The sequence below is a fragment of the Schistocerca cancellata genome, chromosome 4, assembly GCF_023864275.1.
Source record: "Schistocerca cancellata isolate TAMUIC-IGC-003103 chromosome 4, iqSchCanc2.1, whole genome shotgun sequence".
Taxonomy (NCBI): Eukaryota; Metazoa; Arthropoda; class Insecta; order Orthoptera; family Acrididae; genus Schistocerca; species Schistocerca cancellata.
This window is the reverse complement of record NC_064629.1, coordinates 601210979-601232412: the sequence shown is the minus strand read 5'-3', so window position 1 is coordinate 601232412 and position 21434 is coordinate 601210979. Positions and strand designations below refer to the sequence as shown.

Here is a 21434-nt window from a genome sequence, read left to right as displayed (position 1 = left end):
TTATAATAACACACAGGTTAGTACTGAGTACTGCAGATTCCTTTGGATTTCAGAATCTAAAAGCATTGTCTGGGAAAAACTACCTTTTCTCTTGGCAGTAGGTGATGTCATTAACTAGCATGTGAGTGCACTATATCTGGAAAATACAGATCTCTTATTTCTACACTGCTGTTAAGATCAGTTGTTACCTGGTCAAGGCAGCTAGTTAACCTTGCAGATTGCATAATTTTTATGGGGTTTTTGGTACTGAGCATTAAAATTTCCAACTGCCACATTTGTCAGTTTCTACTAGAGGAGGAACATTAAATTCACTACATTTTATTATATTTTTAGAGATATTTTGTCTAACTTTTTTTAGGAATAGTGCCAAGCTTCTAAGTTTCCATTTCCATTGGGGAATCTATGCACAAGTATCAAACATATATTTAATTCTGGGATTAATGACTCTGAAAACTAAATATCTTTGTCAGTACAACAGTTTCACATACATTAAGGTGCTCATGTCTACTATAATTTCTCAAAAATATAGAAGTACCATCAATTGGAAGTTTTGTCTGCAATACAGAAAAACTATATTTTGGGTAATACATGTATGTAGAATGAGTATCCTTTAGTCAGTGCTTGCTAATGCACAAGAAAATAATGTACAGCTTATCACATCAAAACCAGAATCAAGTCTAAATCCAAATGCTCGATAGTCAGTGAAGTGACAAACATAACTGAAAGTGCATTAGAGTACCAACGTACAACCAGAACAGAACTGAACACCTAAATGAGGAGTGTAGCTGTTTGTACAAAAATCAAATGTTCCAGAATATACAAACGTTACAAACATAAGAAATTTCAATAACATTCCAGAACTGATAAATCCTTAATGGCAACTAAATGTGGGTGGTTGGATTTGAACTGTCACCATGCAACATGTTAGTCAGTGACACTAACCACTATGCCACACTGCATCAGCACATATCTTGACACTGCTCCCTCTCCTAGACAAACAGCAGCTACCTGCTTAAGAACTTCTCATTGGAGCTGACTACAGATCCCTAGCTCCAGATCTTGTCAGTTGTCCTCTGTATGACAACGCTGGTGGATCCTCATGTTCCGATCACTTTGTCACATCCTATTCACTGCGAGGGGCTTTGAAGGAAGCCCCTTCTATTGAAGCTTTTCAATCATTGAGTGGGTCTTCAGTTTCCTTTAATGAGAAGGCCTCATTGTCAATCTGTGACTCTGTGGTAGTAGGGCTTCATATGGAGTACACGGACAACATCTCTGCACTTTCATCTCTGTGATGAAGTGTCATAATCCTCAACATCAAATGTAACACCTCACAGGTGACGAAGGATACAATATGGCTGCAAATAGTACTTTAGTAACATTTCCAATAGTCCCATTTACCACATCAGTGTAAAAATCCATAACAAGTCTCTTAGGCTGTATTGCACTGGCTGGTATTTGATATTACAGTGGTCTTTGTCTTCATCCTGGGTGTCCAGTGCTTGGATATGAGCGAATTGTCTTGCTTCTTCAGTCCTGGTGATGAAATGGTTCACATAGTCATCCTGAGTATTGTCCAGCTGAAACAGGAACAGTATAACCAATGCCATTCAGCATTTTGTAGTGTTGTACGTGAATCTTATGAGATGCAGTACTGTATTCCAGTCGCTCTGTTCAAGAGCATATCTGCCAATATATTATTAAAGTGTTCTGTGAGACCATTCATCTGTGGATCGTTGAGAGTTGTCATCTCTGGGTGATGCTGCAGTGTAAAATAACCTGTGATACTAATCTTGACTGAAAAACTTTTGTAAAATCGTAAATGATCACATGTGTGGCTCAGTGCTTCAAAACGATATCTTCTACAAGAAATCTCACAATTTCCAGAGCCTCAAGACTCGACACAGGTTTGGTGACAGCATAGCAGGTGCGGTAGTCAGTGCAGACTATTATCCATCAGTTCCCATTTGTTGACATCAGGTTCAACCCCGAGAGGATGATTCCAGTTTGGTAGAATGGTGCTGCTGCAGGTGGAATTGGTACCAGATACCCTGGAAGTAACTGTGGCTCATGGTTCCATCACTGGCATTCCATACAAGGGTTTATACAGTGTCTAACAGATTGATAGAGACCTGGTCAGTGATACTTGTGTCTATTTCTGCCTAGATTCTTCATGAATCCCAGGTGACCAGATGTTCAACCATTGTCAAAAAATATCAGGATAGCTGGCCATAGATGAGTTGGACTGATGAACAACTATTTTTTCCCCATCATACCGTACTTCTGCTTATAGAATGTTCTGTTTATGAACTGGAGTTCTTCTGTGGTCAGTTCCTCATTCCTGAAGGATTTTATGATTTTGAATACTGCTGGAAGTTCCCCCTGTTTAGAAGAAATGTCATTTAATGGCAGGGATAACAGATATAATCCACGATGATGTGTTCCATGACAGAATTATTTGAAAGGCATTTGGTATCCTGAGGCTGCAATGTTAGTGGAGTGACATGGCACAACAAGAACAGCACAGTGCACTGAACAGAGCAGTGCTGGTGAAACAAACCACTGCTATTCAGTGCATTTGATTATGGTGGTTGGTTTGGAGCAGAGTGACACAGAGCAGTGCTCAGGGAATCAAGCATGATTGTTTCTGAGAACAATGACCTGAGCATTCAAGTAACTCTGGCTGTTTTCTGGCAATGCTGGCAGTGTTCAGCTTTGATGTGGATAGCAGCATCAGTACTGCTGCTGGTGGTTATGTTTCTTTTGTTCTATTGTTGAGAAAATGGAATCAGCAGACACCATGATAGCAACTGTTTTTTCTTTGTGTCTTTTGTGGGGACCAGTGGGAAAAGAATCATCAAAACTAATTCATTTTGGACATTTATGTAATGAGTTGACAGCAGAATCACAGACTACAAGTACAAAGTATTTTTCCTTAATCCCTCATTTCTTTCGCTGTAACGATAAAGTTGAAGTAGCAGTTGACAAACACATGAAAATCCTATTTTATTATATGAGAAATGCTACATTTAAAGCAGTATTAAAGTTTTGTCCTGTCTGATAAGTGTCCTGGATAAAACACTTGATTTCTAGTATATGTTGTGCATCAACACTTGGGGATTCTTCTAGGTCAATGACAGTGTTCTGCAGAATAGATGTATATTTCATAGAACTGTCAGAGCATGCTCCACTGAGAACTCATTATTCCAAAAGCACATTAAATTAATCATCAGGATCTGGAAAGGCATCTTGGAAACATTCTTTTTCTGGATCTAAAACCTATTGACTGTAAGATTTAATAAAATGCCTCAACAACGGATATGACACATCTACAATGAATACAAAAGCCAATACAACTGATGTCTTTGGTAGTGGAGACTCTAGCAGTATATTAAGAAGAATGAAACGTATCATCATTACTTTCTATCCCATTTCCCCCAACATTGATTATAATAAATTTTCCATGAGCATGCTTGGGAAGAAACTGTTACAGCTAGAAAGAAAGATGGATCAACTAGCAGAATAAGGACTGGAGATGAACAACTGCAGAAGGTGGAAAGTGTCAAGTACCTAAGAAGTGTGATACAGGAAAATGGAAGAAATGAGAAAGAGAGCAGTGAACGTGGCAGACAGGCAGAAGCACTCTTGTGAATTGTGGGAGCCTGGTTGGGATCAAAGGCACCCTACAAAAATCAAAGAAGTAACATATATAAGTTACTACATCCCAATAATAACCTATGCATCTTAAACATCGATAATGTAGAAAAGAGATGTAACCAGGAACAGGTATGTGAAATGAAGTTCCTCAGAAGTAGGTTGGGAGTAACAAATAGAGATAAGATGAGGAGTGAAAGAGAAAGGGAAATAGTAAAAAAGGAATCATTGCAGAGCAGGATAGAAACATCAAGGCTGAGATGGTATGAACACTTAAAGAGAATGAAAAACAAGAGAATTCCCAAGAAGTTACAGGAAATGGAGATGTGAAGGGAACAACCAATAGGAGGACCAAGGGATAGATGGCTGAAAGGTGTGGAGGAGTTTACTGAAAAAAGAGGTGAGCACTGGACCAGAGTGAACACAGACAGATGGTGAGAAAACAAAACTAGATGGTGAGGCTTATGTTCCAGACAGACCCAGCCTGGGGCAGGAAACTGTTTAAGATGATGATGATCTGCAGCTGCTTGTACTACAATTGAATGAAAATGTTTATAACGATAAAATGTTTTACTGGGAATTTTCTGGGCATTTTAGATTGAATATAATTTCCACCAGCATTAATGACTGCATTTGGAAAGTTCTGTATCTTATGTAAATTATTTACAATATGTAGAAAGTAATTTTCAGAAGGCACTTTCATGTAGAGTGGTTGGAGGCAATAACACAACACTTTGGTATTTGATTCTACAATTCTAACAATGGTTGTGGATCTTATTGTGAATGTCGGAGACATGTCTTGAAAACTTGACAGGATGTTAAACACTAATCTCCTCTGTCTCGTCTCGAAAACTTCTTCTTGTTTCTAGGAATCTGTAACATTTCTCATTTCACCAGATGTCAATGATCCTTAAAAAATTACATTATACCATTGTAAAACTTCATAGTTACTTGTATATTGTGATAGAAAGGATATTATGCACAGTAACCATAAAGCAACATACTCTTCTCTTTGTGTGATATCATCTGACAAAACCTTGTTTCAATACACTCCTGGAAATGGAAAAAAGAACACATTGACACCGGTGTGTCAGACCTACCATACTTGCTCCGGACACTGCGAGAGGGCTGTACAAGCAATGATCACACGCACGGCACAGCGGACACACCAGGAACCACGGTGTTGGCCGTCGAATGGCGCTAGCTGCGCAACATTTGTGCACCACCGCCGTCAGTGTCAGCCAGTTTGCAGTGGCATACGGAGCTCCATCGCAGTCTTTTAACGCTGGTAGCATGCCGCGACAGCGTGGACGTGAACCGTATGTGCAGTTGATGGACTTTGAGCGAGGGCGTATAATGGGCATGCGGGAGGCCGGGTGGACGTACCGCCGAATTGCTCAACACGTGGGGCGTCAGGTCTCCACAGTACATCGATGTTGTCGCCAGTGGTCGGCGGAAGGTGCACGTGCCCGTCGACCTGGGACCGGACCGCAGCGACGCACGGATGCACGCCAAGACCGTAGGATCCTACGCAGTGCCGTAGGGGACCGCACCGCCACTTCCCAGCAAATTAGGGACACTGTTGCTCCTGGGGTATCGGCGAGGACCATTCGCAACCGTCTCCATGAAGCTGGGCTACGGTCCCGCACACCGTTAGGCCGTCTTCCGCTCATGCCCCAACATCGTGCAGCCCGCCTCCAGTGGTGTCGCGACAGGCGTGAATGGAGGGACGAATGGAGACGTGTCGTCTTCAGCGATGAGAGTCACTTCTGCCTTGGTGCCAATGATGGTCGTATGCGTGTTTGGCGCCATGCAGGTGAGCGCCACAATCAGGACTGCATACGACCGAGGCACACAGGGCCAACACCCGGCATCATGGTGTGGGGAGCGATCTCCTACACTGGCCGTACACCACTGGTGATCGTCGAGGGGACACTGAATAGTGCACGGTACATCCAAACCGTCATCGAACTCATCGTTCTACCATTCCTAGACCGGCAAGGGAACTTGCTGTTCCAACAGGACAATGCACGTCCGCATGTATCCCGTGCCACCCAACGTGCTCTAGAAGGTGTACGTCAACTACCCTGGCCAGCAAGATCTCCGGATCTGTCCCCCATTGAGCATGTTTGGGACTGGATGAAGCGTCGTCTCACGCGGTCTGCACGTCCAGCACGAACGCTGGTCCAACTGAGGCGCCAGGTGGAAATGGCATGGCAAGCCGTTCCACAGGACTACATCCAGCATCTCTACGATCGTCTCCATGGGAGAATAGCAGCCTGCATTGCTGCGAAAGGTGGATATACACTGTACTAGTGCCGACATTGTGCATTCTCTGTTGCCTGTGTCTATGTGCCTGTGGTTCTGTCAGTGTGATCATGTGATGTATCTGACCCCAGGAATGTGTCAATAAAGTTTCCCCTTCCTGCAACAATGAATTCACGGTGTTCTTATTTCAATTTCCAGGAATGTATATCAAACGATTTACGAGATACAAGAGTGTTATGAATATTTCATTCTTGCTGTATCATCAGCATGAGCAGAATGCAGTGTGTTATACACAGTCAATTTTCTCATGAACAGAGTTATATCACATGAAAACTTTAAAGAAATGTTCAATATGTTAATAACACTTGGTAGGCAGCGACACAAACTCATAGTGACCGCAGTTTTTTATTACAAACTATTCAACTTTCTTATAGTAGTTTATTTCATTTTTAGTATCATATTAGCTATGACAGGTAATGAAATTATAAGCAATTCACCATGAAGCTGATGAGTAAAGCTATGAGATGACCAGAATCATTTTTACCAAGTAGTTTCTCTAAAATCATTCGAAAAAGGTTTCAGACTGGCCAGTTTGCATGTTTTGTTTCACACAGTTAAGTGAGCCTGCTAGCTACTGCCCTACTCCCTTGCCCCACTTCACCTGGACACAAAGGAGCATTGCGGCAGCTGTCTGATGCACAGCTACGCTCTGTGCTGTTGCACCACTCCACTATAATTTGGGACTTTTTGTATAGCTCTCTGATGTCATAATCCTGAAGCCTTGGTGACCAACTCACCAGCTGACCTGATGGATCCTTCAGGATAGTCAGCCAGCAAATATACTGATGGAAGAAAAACACAACACCAAGAAGGAATTGTCAGAGGTAAACAAAAGTTGATAGCCATGTTTCTACATCTAAAAGATGACGTCTATTCAGATTTCACATCAGTAGCTTACGAGTGGTGCTAGTAGTGCTACTATAAGGATGCATATCAGGTTTCATTTAAATATGCGCTGTAACAGTGATGAGCATTACAGTAGTTACCTTTAAGATTAGATGTAGTGAGTCGATATTAGTCAAGAATGTTTTTAAGATGACAATGACAAGGACAACAGCTCACTGAGTTTGAACAATGTTGTGTAATGGGGCTACGAGAAGCTGGATGTCCTTTCCATGATACTGCAGAAAGAACTGGCAGGTATGTACCACTGTGGACGACTGCTAGCTGTGAAGGTTATGGTAAGGTATGGTCACAAGAAGACTTGGCTATAGACAGCCACGTGGTGCTACCAAGAGGGAAGACTGTCATTTTTGGTGTATGACTGTGATACATCATACTGCATCTACAGCAAAAATCTGAGCAGCAGTTGGCACCACAGTAACACAATGAATTGGTACAAATTGGTTACTTCAACGATAGCTCCAAGCCCGACACCCTGTAGTGAGTGTTCCATTGACCCCAAACCACTGCTGTTTGTGACTTCAGTTGTGTCAAGTGACAGCTCAATAAAGGGCACATTGAAGATCTGTTGTGTTTTCTGATGAAAGCCAGTTCTGCCTCAGTGACAGTGATGGCTCTGTGTTGGTTAGGAGGAGGCCAAATTAGGGCCAGCAAGAAACTGGATTTACGTCTGGAGTTATGGTCTGGGATGCAATTTTTAAAGACAGCAGGAGCACTCTCGTGGTTATCTCATGCACCCTGACTGCAATTTTGTACATGAATCTGGTGATTCAATGTGTTGTGCTGCCATTCCTGACAGCATTCCAGGTGAGTTTTCCAACAGGCTGCATTCACCCACATACTGCTGTTGTAATCTAACATGCTCTATGGAGTGCTGACATCTTGCCTTGCCCTGCTTGATCCCCAGATCTGTCTCTAATCAAGCACATGTACAATGTCATATGGCGGCAATTCCAGTGTCATCCACAACCAATATTATCTGTCCCTATACTGACCAACTAAATGCAACAGGCATGGAACTCACCAGTTATTAATGTACCAGCATTTCACACTTGCAATGACTTTTCTTGCACTTATATTAACCTGTGATTCTGCAATGTTAATCACTTAAATAAGTTACCTAGACTAACGTATTCCTGAAATTTCATTACTCTACACTGATTATTTCATAGTGTTGTGATTTTTTTCTGTTCGTGTAGACTTGTGGTCCATTACAATGGTGAATGGTTTAGCAAATAAATACAGTCAGAACTTGTTGATGGCCCAGACAACTACAAAGCACTCTTCTTTGTTTGTAGATTAGTTCCTCTCAGATGTGGAGAGTACTCTGAAAGTATATTCTATCACTTTTTCATCACTCCAACTGCACCTACCCCATAACTGTCAGCATCAATGTGAAGTTCTCAATCATCACACTCATTATACAATGCTGGGACTGGAGATGATATTAGCAAGTCCTTAAGAACAAGGAAAAATCTTTTTTGCACCATGTTACAAGAAAATTTGGCATCTTCCTACAGCAATTCTTGCAAGGGACATGTCTTGGTACAGGAAGTCTTTTATGAATCATTGGTAGTACAAGCACTTTCTGAGAAAGCTTATTGTTTCACAAAGGTGTCAAGGAGTCAGAAAATCTGTGATTGTTATTATTCTATCTGGATCTGGATGGACTCCATTGCTACATACTAAGTCCCAAAACATTTTTGTTTCTCTGGTTGTGGAGAGGATCATTTTTGGATTCAGGTAGATAGGTGAATGCTGATACCTGTCTACGGAAATGTGGACTGGCGACAGCATTTTGGGGAGAAACCTCATCCAGCGTACAGTGATTATCTTCATCCCACAGGTTGACTATAATTGTCTGCAGTTGATTGGCATGAATAGAACTGTTGTGGTGATTGATGTCTGGTGGCATAGTAGTCATCAAAAACTCATCTTCTTCTCTGCATTTGGGTACAATGTGTCAAGGTCAAGTGGAAACATACCAGCATGTTGTCCTCTGTTCTTCAAATGTTTGTCCTTCTGTGGGGAGTTCTTGCATTGGTTGAATGCTGGGTTATCATTTGAGGATTGCAGCATAAGATCAAATTGGCCAAGTTGAAACATAACAAGTTGGAACTATTCCACTTGCTATTGTTTCTAGTCCTTTTAATAATCAACCCATTTGTCTTTCAGCTAACTGTACTCATGCCAAGTATGGCATATGTCATGTACATATTCTTATTTACATAGTATGACCTGTAATTTCATAACCTGTTTTTGGCTTTATCACCAGATAATGATTGTGGTACATTTAGTTCCATTGCAAAAACTTTATTAACTAAAGGAAACAGGTATTTCAAATTGTTACAACAATGATAATAATGAAATCTGAGTGTGCTAATCAATAGTTGCAAGAGTATTGACATCATTCATTAGGAAACCTTGTGACCATTCTTTCTGGTAACCAGTTTGAGTTTTCCTCAAACTAATGAAACTGAACAAAATTTTTAATTACAGTACAGTTACACCAAAATTTACTTTTGCCAACTGAGCCAATATACTTGCTAGATTCCAGAATCTGGTTTTATATTTTGGTTTTCCTAATTTTTCTGAACCAGATAACATTCTTCATTATTCAATTAAACTATTAATTCAAAACTTGAATAAATTAACATAATTTCAGACATGGCAATTTTACTCGTAAGTAGGTGATCCACTATGTAAGCAAACATTGTGCTAATCAAATAGTACTGAGAAAATTTATACTTTTATAATGAGCTATTTTTAGTTTCATAAAATCATTGTTGTGATTTTTAGATCATCTACTCCATTAAATTTTCACCCTGCAATTTTATAAACTATAATGTAATTATCAAGACTACAAAATACCATTATCCCAGTCTTGATATACTAACCTCACTCCAACAACACCTTGAGAAGTAGTACAATCATGGTCTATTTGCCAGGTATCTTTATAAACTTTTTTGGCCAATATGTGTATGAACTGTGTCTGCCAATATGCATTTAACAATTGTGTTTTTAGTTTGATGCATCAGAAAATCTGGAGGTCTAGTTTTGAGAATTGTACAGTATTGGCTTTTGTCTGATGAACTGTGATGTATGGAAGACTAAAGTTTACAAAATTTTTTGCTGCTAAAATGATCTATTCTGTTGTTGAAGGACTATACAGAGAAGAGAAAGATAAACTGGTCATAACTTAAATTAAAGTATTTAATTTGAATAAAGGTCAAATTGTGAAAAATTTAACTCAATGTGTGTTGTGTCCATCATTGAACTGTATGACTACCAATTAGTGCAATTTCAGATTAGAGACTTCAGTTCTGGGTGTGCCACCACAGAACTTTAATCTACAACAAGGTCAGAACACTTACAGAGACCATTCTTCCTAGCATGTTCCACTGATAGCAGAGATTTGTGCTGAAGATCAATATACCTCTTCTTCGATATTCTCTATTACCTCCTAGCATAGGGGTCAATGTTCACAGCTACTATCTCTTGTTTACTTTTTCTGATCGTTTTGGCTGCCAGAAAATTCTGTAGCTCTTCTCTTGCAACCTACTTCATTGTCTTGACAACTGCTGTGCAGACAAATTTATAAATTCAACCCCCTCCCCCCCTCTGGTTACCCCCAATGAAATGCAACCATGTGATGAAATCAATTATCTGTTGTTGTGACATCCTTTACACTGTTGTTGTGACATCCTTTACAAGAAGATCTCAGTACAAGGGCTTGCTAAAAAGTAATCCTTTGAAATTTTTTATTCTGTTCTCAATATCAGTTGAGGTATTACATGTCATGCATATTACTTAGTTGAATTTTCCAATTTTTCTGCCACAAGTTGCAACCCACTGGTGGTAGATGCTTCGAATTGTAGCACATAACATTGCAGTGTGTAATGAAACTATATCTGTGCATCAGTAACAAACCCTCAGAAAAATGAAAGCATGTATTCAAAGAGTTCATCGACATGTGGAGCACACTCTCCTTCAGCATGACAATGGAAGACCACACAAAAGCACTGCAACATCTGCTACAATCTGATGCCTTGGGTTCACTGTCATCAGTTGTCCTCCATACAATACAGCTTGGTTCCATCTGATTTTCACGTGTTTCCAAAAGTTAAAGAACACCTTCAAGGTCTTCACTTTGATAGTGATGCAGAGGTGCAGTTGTGGTACCATCAACAAAGTCGAATATTCTACAATGACGGTATCAACAAACTGGTCTCTCATTTGGAAAAATGTGTTTGTCACCAGTATGACTATCTTGAGAAAGTAATATGTAGATATGAAGGACAAAGATGTAGAATGTTTAAAAATATTGTTTTATTTAAAAAGCTTTAATAGTTTTTGCATTAAAAAATCAGAGGCATTACTTTCCAGCATAACCTCATACACCTCTTCTATGATATCTTTCAGCAAGTGTGAGATTTTGTCAGCTTCTATCACATTCAGATTCACAATGTGGCACAGGGCTACAAAATTCTGTATATAGGACTGTGTGATTTCATTATGACCTTGTGTCCTGTTCTTTAATTGTTCTTTGGCTAAGTGGACTTTTTGACAATTACCACCAAATGTTTTCTTAAGATTGGCCTGGAAGATATTGAGCTTCTTTTCATTGTTCTCTAACCACTGCGGTGTTGTGTCATGCAAGTAAAAAGTACACATCTGACAGATATATCATATCATTCCATATGTTGTATATAGTGATTTGGTTAAAGTTTTTGCACCATTTTGCTGGTTCCTGACCAGTATCTCCAGAAAATACAGATAGTTCTCCTCCATAAGCTGAGGCACTCTCAGGATCTAATTTACCTAAAAAGGGAGGGCAGCTGTTCTTTGCATACACTTTTCAGGTTGTTTACCACTTCACTACGTGTAACTCACTGTTTTACATCTCAGACCATTGATTTTCAGAGTGGCACATAGCCCTCCTCCTGAACTTAGGAGAAGAGCCATGAGTCACTATGGCAAATAGTAGCTGGAGATTTAAAACAGCAAGATACACCTAGTTTCACACTGTCAACTACAAGGTAAAGTGGGATGACTCTACAATATGCCACTGAAAGAGATCACATTAACATGACTAAGAATAGATTGTTCCCATACAACACATTGCTGCCATCTGCAGGAGAAGGTCCACTAATTTTTGTGCACAGGTTTTTAATTGATTGTCTTTGTTTTATATTATTTTTTGCCTCTTGCCTCTTAATAGATGTATCAAAAAGGAGTGATTATTTCAAACAGCTACACTAAGGACTGAATACATGCATGTTTGCTGTGGTGGTTTGTGGAAAATCAAATTACAATGCCCAATTTAGAGATTGCATCCTTGAATTCCTTACAATTATTCCATTGTCATTACAACAAAAACAGCTTACACATAGCTTCACTAGAGCCCTGGTTCAGATGACACTATCAGTCAATGTTCAAGATAGAATGGATCTTCAGGGGTTGTGTCACTTACAGAATTAAAAAACAATTAAATTTCATATTTTAAGATCACATTTAGGATATGCCACAATAATTTATGTTGTCTCTAAGAAATAACCACAAAAAAAGGAAATCTGATAAAACTGTCTTGGAACACCACTACATAAAGACCATGTATGTTTACCAGTTTCTATAATCTTTTGATTTAGGTTTTGAGGAAATGATTGGTAATTATTTTGCACATCCCTGATGGATCACAAAAACTTTCATGTTTTTACTGCAGAGAAGTATTTTCTTGAGACCCGACAGCATACCCTGTTGCTTCTTTCACAATGAACTATAAATGTAGTCATAGTTCAGTGCTAAGATCTCCCTATTTCCTATGCAAATTCTGTGTGTAGTGCTACCTATAAAATCATTCTGTACGTCAAAGCCAGGACAGATAAGCTGGTCACCAGCAAATCTCCTGCAATGACGTTACAACCTCCTAGAGCTTAGACTTTCAACTATAATTTGGCAGGACACAACAGCCAGTCATAGTCATCTCTAAAGTTCATGAACATCTACCACAAAGAAATACTGTACACTTTTTACATCACCTTCCAATACTCTGCTTGATATACACTATCTGACAAAAAAACTGACATAAGTCTGAACACATAGACACCATCAGTGTGTGTGTAACTGATTAGCATCATGGCTGAACAGCCACCAAAGTGCATTATTGTAGTTCATTTTTAGTGTTACCAGGCTTGGTAGGGTAAATGAAAAGTGTAAAAAGTGTAAGGTGTTGAGTGATAACTGTGAAGGACATGGAGATACTGCATACTTGAGAGGGTGGTATCAGCACCTTACAGAGTTTCAAAGATGTCCCATTCTGGGCTGGGCGAATTAGGCAATATCCAGATTTGTGGAGCATTCACACATGATAGTGCCTGATTTTGAACTGTATGGGAATGTGAGGGCAGACATCCTTGCCATCAAGGTTCTGGTCAACCACATCTGACCATCACAATGAAGGATCGCCACACTGTGTGTTAATTGCATTGTTAGCTGAAACAGGCACAAGACATGGTGTGTTGGTGCTGTACATTTTAGTGATTTTGACTGAGAAAAACTCACACTGCTGTGTTCTTCTTTGACACACAAGTGTGCAAGTGTGCACACAATTAGCTAAATGAAAAATCCATCAAATATGCACATATATTTATATATAAAAGCCGACTTCATAATTTTGATTTGTGTGAGGCTGTGTACAAAACTGTGTGCTGATTTGAAGTTCTAGATTCACATATTTTATTGTATGCACTGCTTCTGCATAATATTTCATTGATTTATCAATACCCATTTGTATTGTGGAATTTGGAATATTTCTGATTCTGAGTGCCTTGATAAACTTGTATTGTTATCATTAATTGTAGGCTTAATCTTAATTCAAAACAATCATTCACTAATATCACTGTACAGTTACATGAGAAATACGTTATTTTTGAGAATTTTCATGTGCTTACAAAACTATATTTTCATAAGTTACTGGTACAAGTGTTTTCGACATGTAATTTATTTCAAAGCAAATCAGCAATTGTGGTTCACAGTGCAGCCAAAGAATATATAACCCACGAATTTCATTGTATATCAATGCAAATAAACATGCACTTCTGAGAATTTTCGGAAGCTACCATTGTGATTCGCATAATCTATGAGCAATTCGTAGTAACTTAGCACTTATGATTTACATACTGTAGCAGATTTTCTAACTAACATGCTACATTTTATCTAGTCTTCTCTTAAAGAGGAGTAGCCCTGTATATTATCTGCATTTACTGTAAATTAATTCTGTTTTCGAGTTTGCTAACAACTATAATTAACCTCAAAACATTTTACGGAACCATTAATTTTAACCACATGTTGTTTAGCTCAACAGATTAAAAGATAATCAGCAGGAATAATTTAAAGTTATTTCTTCACTCCCTTGTAATACATTGCACCGGTCAAAATGCAGCCCCAATGTGAATGCTGTTTTCAAACACGGGATGAGCTGGTTGACATTCATAAACAGCTGGAAATCACTCACTACTGTCAAACAATTGGCAGCTGCTGCAAATTGGTGTGTTGGAAGAGCTCCCAAGAGTCATGTACCGGTATCACAGGTACTTCAAATACTACCCTCTCCTGTGGGTCCCATATCCTCTGCAGAAGGTACAGGATCTGTCATTAGTCATCCACTTGATTGTGAGTGACATGTCAATGGTAGATCTAGGCATCCTGTACAAGGTGGACTGGGACGAGGGAGGACTCAGGGTGTTGTACCGATCCCCCTAACAAACACATTTTATGCACTGTCTTTCACTGAAACTTAAACTGAGCCAGTGGGACTCACTTCACCTGTTTTGGGGAACCTGTTTTTTATTATATCAGGAGGAGGCAAACAAAACAGGGTAGGGGTCTCAAATGAACAGCAAATGACAGTACACCCAAGAGAAATGGCAGCAAGGGACAGGAAATGACACCAGGTGCACTCTGTGTCTATACTTGGGGACCTCATAATGGCAACAAATAGACCTGACCTGTTTGAGGATGTCCACATGGAAACTGGTATCAGTGACTATGTCATGGTTGTGGCAACAATGATTATCAAAGTACAAAGGGCAACTAAAACAAGCAGAAAGATATATATGTTCAGTAAAGTAGATAAAAAAAAATCAGTGTCATAACTCAACAAGGAACTTGAAACCTTCAGCACAGGGCAGGAGCATGTAGAGAAACTATGGCTCAAGTTTAAAAGAATAGATGATGATGCTATGGATAGATATGTATCCAGTAGAACAGTTCATAATGGGAGGGAAGCTCCAAGGTATACAGGCACTGTAAAGAAACTTCTAACTTCTAAAGAAACTGAGATTACTGCATAATATGTGTAAAACAAAGTGTAGGGCTATAGATAGAGATATGCTGAATGAAACTTGTTTAGCTGTCAAGAGAGCAATGTGTCATGCCTTCAATGACTATCGTAGCAGAATACTGTCAAATTATCTTTCACAGAACCCAAAAAAATTCTGGTCAGATGTAAAGGCTGAGAGTGGCACCAAAGTTAGTGTTCAGTTCCTAGCAAATGAGACAGGAACTGAAACTGAGGGTAGCAAAGCAAAAGATGAAATGCTTAACTTCATTTTCAAATGTTCCTTTAAAAATGAAAACCCAGGAGAATTGACCCGATTTAATCCTCATACCACTGAAAACATGTATTAAATAAGTACAGGGTTATTACAAATGATTGAAGCGATTTCACAGCTCTACAATAACTTTATTATTTGAGATATTTTCACAATGCTTTGCACACATATACAAAAACTCAAAAAGTTTTTTTAGGCATTCACAAATGTTCGATATGTGTCCCTTTAGAGATTCGGCAGACATCAAACCGATAATCAAGTTCCTCCCACACTCAGCGCAGCATGTCCCCATCAATGAGTTCGAAAGCATCGTTGATGCGAGCTCACAGTTCTGGCACGTTTCTTGGTAGAGGAGGTTTAAACACTGAATCTTTCACATAACCCCACAGAAAGAAATCACATGGGGTTAAGTCAGGAGAGCGTGGAGGCCATGACATGAATTGCTGATCATGATCTCCACCACGACCGATCCATTGGTTTTCCAATCTCCTGTCTAAGAAATGCCGAATATCATGATGGAAGTGCGGTGGAGCACCATCCTGTTCAAGATGAAGTCGGCGCTGTCGGTCTCCAGTTGTGGCATGAGCCAATGTTCCAGCATTTCCAGATACACGTGTCCTGTAACGTTTTTTTCGCAGAAGAAAAAGGGGCCGTAAACTTTAAATCGTGAGATTGCACAAAACACGTTAACTTTTGGTGAATTGTGAATTTGCTGCACAAGTGCGTGAGGATTGTCTACCGCCCAGATTCGCACATTGTGTCTGTTCACTTCACCATTAAGAAAAAATGTTGCTTCATCACTGAAAACAAGTTTCGCACTGAACGCATCCTCTTCCATGAGCTGTTGCAACCGCGCCGAAAATACAAAGCGTTTGACTTTGTCATCGGTTGTCAGGGCTTGTAGCAATTGTAAACGGTAAGGCGTCTGCTTTAGCCTTTTCCGTAAGATTTTCCAAACCGTCGGCTGTGGTACGTTTAGCTCCCTGCTTGCTTTATTCGTCGACTTCCATGGGCTACGCGTGAAACTTGCCCGCACTTGTTCAACCATTGATTTCCCCTTACAGAGGCATCCAGAAGCTTTAAACTGCGCATACCATTGCCGAATGGAGTTAGCAGTTGGTGGATCTTTGTTGAACTTCGTCCTGAAATGTCGTTGCACTATTATGACTGACTGATGTGAGTGCATTTCAAGCACGACATACGCTTTCTCGGCTCCTGTCGCCATTTTTTCTCACTGCGCTCTCGACCGCTCTGGCGGCAGAAACCTGAAGTGCGGCTTCAGCCGAACAAAACTTTATGAGTTTTTCTACGTATCTGTAGTGTGTCATGACCATATGTCAATGAATGGAGCTACAGTGAATTTATGAAATCGCTTCAGTCATTTGTAATAGCCCTGTATTAGTGTCAGTGGCATTGAGTAACAGTTGAAATCATTGAAACTGAACAAAGCTCCAGGGCCTGATGGAATCCCTGTCAGATTCTATACTGAATTTGTGGCTGAGTTAGCCTCTCTTCTAACTATAATCTATTGTAGGTCCTGAAACAAACGCAGTTCTCGGAAAGAAGCACTGGTCACACCCATCTACAAGAAGGGTAGTAGAAGTAATCCACAAAATTACTGCCCCATGTCCTCGATATCAGTTTGTTGTAGAATCTTAGAACATATTCTAACCTGTAACATAATGAGGTATCTCGAACAGAATGACATCCTCAATGCCCAGCAGCATCGATTCCAAAAACAACTCGCACTGTTTTCACATGACATACTGAAAGCTTTGGTTCAAGGTGATCGGGTAGAGGCTGTATTTCTTGATTTCCAAAAAGCATTTGATTCCATACCACACCTATGATTTTAGTCAAAAGTATGATCTTATGGGGTATCAAGTGAAATTTGAGACTGGATTCACGACTTTTTGGTAGGGAGAATGCAGAATCCTATCTTGGATGGAAATCCAATGTCAGATGTAGAAGTAAATTCGGGTGTGCCCAAGGGAAGTGAGTTGGGATCATTTCTGTTCATGTCGTATGTTAATGACCTTGCAGGCAATATTAATAGTAAAATCAGGCTATTTGCAGATCATGCAGTTATCCATAATGAAGTACTATTGGAATGAAACTGCACAAATTTTCAGTCAGATCTTCATAAGATTCCAAAGTGGTGCACACATTGCCAACTTGCTTTAAATGTTCAGAAATGTAAAATTGTGCACTTTGCAGAATGAAAAAAAATGAAGTATCTTATAACAAGTTTGTTTGTGTGGCCATCCTCCACAGCAAACACATAAATAATTGTTTTGTAAATAAAACTGCCTTTTCCTGCTGCTACTTAATTTATTTATCCCTAACACGTTTCGCCTTATCTTGTTCTAATTCACCATCAGTGGGATCTATAAAGATTAAGTTTTGTTAGTTTTACATTATTAAACAGATCATGTGGCAATTATTTTGTAAAAACGTAGTTACTTATGATTTGCTGATCTGCGTTTCCTCACATCTGGTCTGAAGGTTGCACTACCACTTTTATTACTGCCATATAAGCACAACTTTGCGTTCTTACCTTCTTCACACTGTTCACTTTGTTTTTCACTCTTTTTTATGGTGTTCTCTTGTTTTTTTTGCCACGTGATATAACTATTTTGCTGGACATTGCTTTTCACAATGTAAATATTGCCAAACATGTAATGGAGTCCCATTCTACCAGGGATTTGGAGAGAGACAGTGGTGTTACTCCTGGTGTCATGGTACGGGAAGCTTTTAGGTATCACTTCAGATCACAGCAAGAAGTGATTACAGGAACTCTGATGGCACAATGGTTTGTCATGGACATCCAGTATCCTCATGTGTTACCTCTCATGCAATTGTGTCATGGTAACAATTTTCAACAAAATGAGCACGATGTTAAGATACTCCTATGGCCAGCAAGCTCATCCAGAGACAAGTGCCAGTATCCAGGATGTCAAGAACCAGTAGAAACAGTCAGCAGTCCAGATTGCCTCAGGAGACGATATAAAAGTTTTATGACACTATTGCCAACTAATTCAAGGCATGCATCCAAGGCAGAGGGACTGTAATGTCATATTGATAAGTGGGCTCATTGTACCAAGTTCTCTGTAAAGTTGATTTGATTTTTTATTCAATGAAATAACATCACATACCCTCTCAACCTGTGAAGTTTCATTTCATTTCCTCCTCCCCTTCTGGGTGCTTCACATTTTTTTTTCAGACAATGTATATTAAGTGAAAGGATATTCACATATGTAGCAAATAGAAGTGGATCTATAATTAATTGTTGTTGGACATCATTCATTATTTCTCCATTGTCACTGAAGCTTTTTTCCCCTTTGAGAAATATTATTTTTGTTAAATGCCATTCAAACCAGTTGTTTGTAACACAATTAATTCCATACTGCTTACACTTTCTCAAAGACTGCATTGTCTATACAATCAAATACTGTAAGTATAACAGAAAATAGCAATTGGTGATATTTTGTTAATTATGGTTATTGGTAGTTGTATGTATAAATGGCATGCCACTATAGCAACATTTCTGAAATCCAAATAGTTATGTAGTAAGTAAATTGTTTCTACCTGAGTGTGACATAACTTTGGAGCACATTACTTTCTTAAATATTTTAGAGATCTAAGCAAAGGTACTGGAGGGTAATTATTTAAATTTTTCCCCTCGTCTTCCCATCTGACAATATCATATTTTAATCTGTGTGGAAAATTTCCCTTTAATAGTCATACATTACATATATAATTAAGAATATGACTTATTGAGTTAGAATAACTCATAAAAGTCCTGTCTGACATTCAGTTTTCTAACTGTTTTAATTCAAACATACATTCATTCAATAGAAAACAATAAAAATATACTAAGTTATTGACCTGAATAAATGAGGCACATCCAAATTCCATTTACTTTTGTAAATCTCATTTGTACTTACTTGTATATGTCTTGGTTGTGCAATGGATTATATCGCTTCATGACAGCTATATCTATGCATGGCTTTATTCCAACCCGCCGAGCAATATGTTGAGGTAGTGATTTTGGATAAAGTACTGTCGGAAACACTGCATCTGGAAGCTGATTATCAATCTGAAAAATGAGTGAATGAACACTGATGTAATACATATAATATATATGCACACACTCAGCACTTACTGACAGAAACCATACTTAACTATAGAAATTTTCACTGTGCAGGGATTTTAAGAGGTAATAATTATTACTTATATTTTAACTAAAGTTCAGTCTTGATCACAACACTTATGTCTCAATAATATAGGTGACCGGTTTCGGTTATCTTTATATAACTATCTTCAGACCCATGGCTTCCTTGGAGGATGGTAGGCAGAGCTCTCCTCAGCTGCTACAAAGTCAACAATCTTTTAACAAGTTTGTTTGTGTGGCCATCCTCCGCAGCACACATCTAAATACTTGTTTTGTAAATAAAACTGCCTTTTCCTGCTGCTACTTAATTTATTTATCCCTAACACGTTTCGCCTTGACTTCGTAGCAGCTGAGGAGAGCTCCGCCTACCATCCTCCAAGGAAGCCATGGGTCTGAAGATGGTTATATAAAGATAACCAAAACTGGTCACCTATGTTATTGAGACATAAGTGTTGTGATCAAGACTGAACTTTAGTTAAAATAGAATACTACATTGATCATTGTATCCAAAAATGTTTACCAAAATTATTACTTATTTGGCTCATGTGATCTCACATTACACAGTGTTCTACAGATGTTAATGTTTTATTGGTAAGATTAAGGTTTACAATACAATATATTTACGTAAGATTTGTTGCCCTGAATGGTTCATGTGCTGCACTTTATCATAAAGACTTCATGGCTTTAGAAAACAGTGTATTGTCTTCAGCAGACTTTTATACTTGTGGGGAGCTTATTAAACAGCTGAAACCTCATGTGGAATGTTCCTTTTAGTCAAAGCTGGGTATTAACATATAAGACATACAGGTTAATTTTGTTCTAGTGTAATATTTGTGGATGTCTCCATTTTCCTCTCATCCGCATTCTGTTGGCCACATTATTTTACCCTCAAGATTATATAAGCAAGGCAGTGTTAGGATCTTCAGCATTCTGAAAAATTATTTGGAAGAATCTCTAATCTTGTTTATGCTCTTCACGGGTATGTTGCCGGAAATGATCGACTTGCTTACACAATATTCTGGCCATCCATCTGGCCACCACCTTCAGGTGCAATCATTGAGTACACAATAACACTGGAGCTGAATGTACATCAGAAATGGAGGCTCCTTTATACCCTCGGTATAGGCCACTGTGCCTGCTAGATAAGTGGAAGAGATACCCCCTGTGAAGCAAAGAATTCCAGCGGTGCTAGCGGCAGAAACTGGTGAAAGTGATAAATCACAAATTAAGATGTAGCGGGTTGAAAACCAGGCTGTTGTTGTTTTATCTCAGATAAAATGGGTTTCTATATTTCACTTAAAGAAAAACCTTTATCTCTATTAATAATGTCATCAGATAATCACATTTCAATGGATTCCTTGAGCACACAATCCCAGTAACGAGAAGCTGGAGCAATAATTTGTCTCTCTGTTGATCTTGACATTTAGTATTCAAGGTTGGTTGTTATTGAATCCTGCATTACATACTTGTAATATAATGCTACTTTCATTTTTATTCACAAAAAATTGCTCTACAACTATCTTGGATGTAAGTGCTATTGTGTTGTTCTAATTTTCAGTACATGCAGATTATAAGATTTTAAAAGAATGAACAATGTCTTTCATTTTTTGTGTGAAAAAATAAATGTTAAAGTCACCACATGTAAATACATCATGTTTCCAATGGCTTAATTTGCATACAAACATGTCCATTTTGTACAAAAAAATTGTTATGATTACATGAGGGGGGCCCAGTAAACTGTAGCTACAGGCATACCACTGAGT

General features: G+C 39.0%; 1 protein-coding gene across 1 annotated transcript in view; it reads right to left on the bottom strand.

Annotated features, from left to right (window-relative positions):
* LOC126183816 (intermembrane lipid transfer protein VPS13A-like) overlaps positions 1 to 21434 on the bottom strand; it is a 681615-nt gene that overhangs the window by 114366 nt on the left and 545815 nt on the right. Inside the window, exon 53 of the mRNA XM_049926066.1 lies at positions 19445 to 19596. Coding sequence (XP_049782023.1) covers positions 19445 to 19596 — 152 coding nt within the window. The remainder of the gene's footprint in view (positions 1 to 19444; positions 19597 to 21434) is intronic.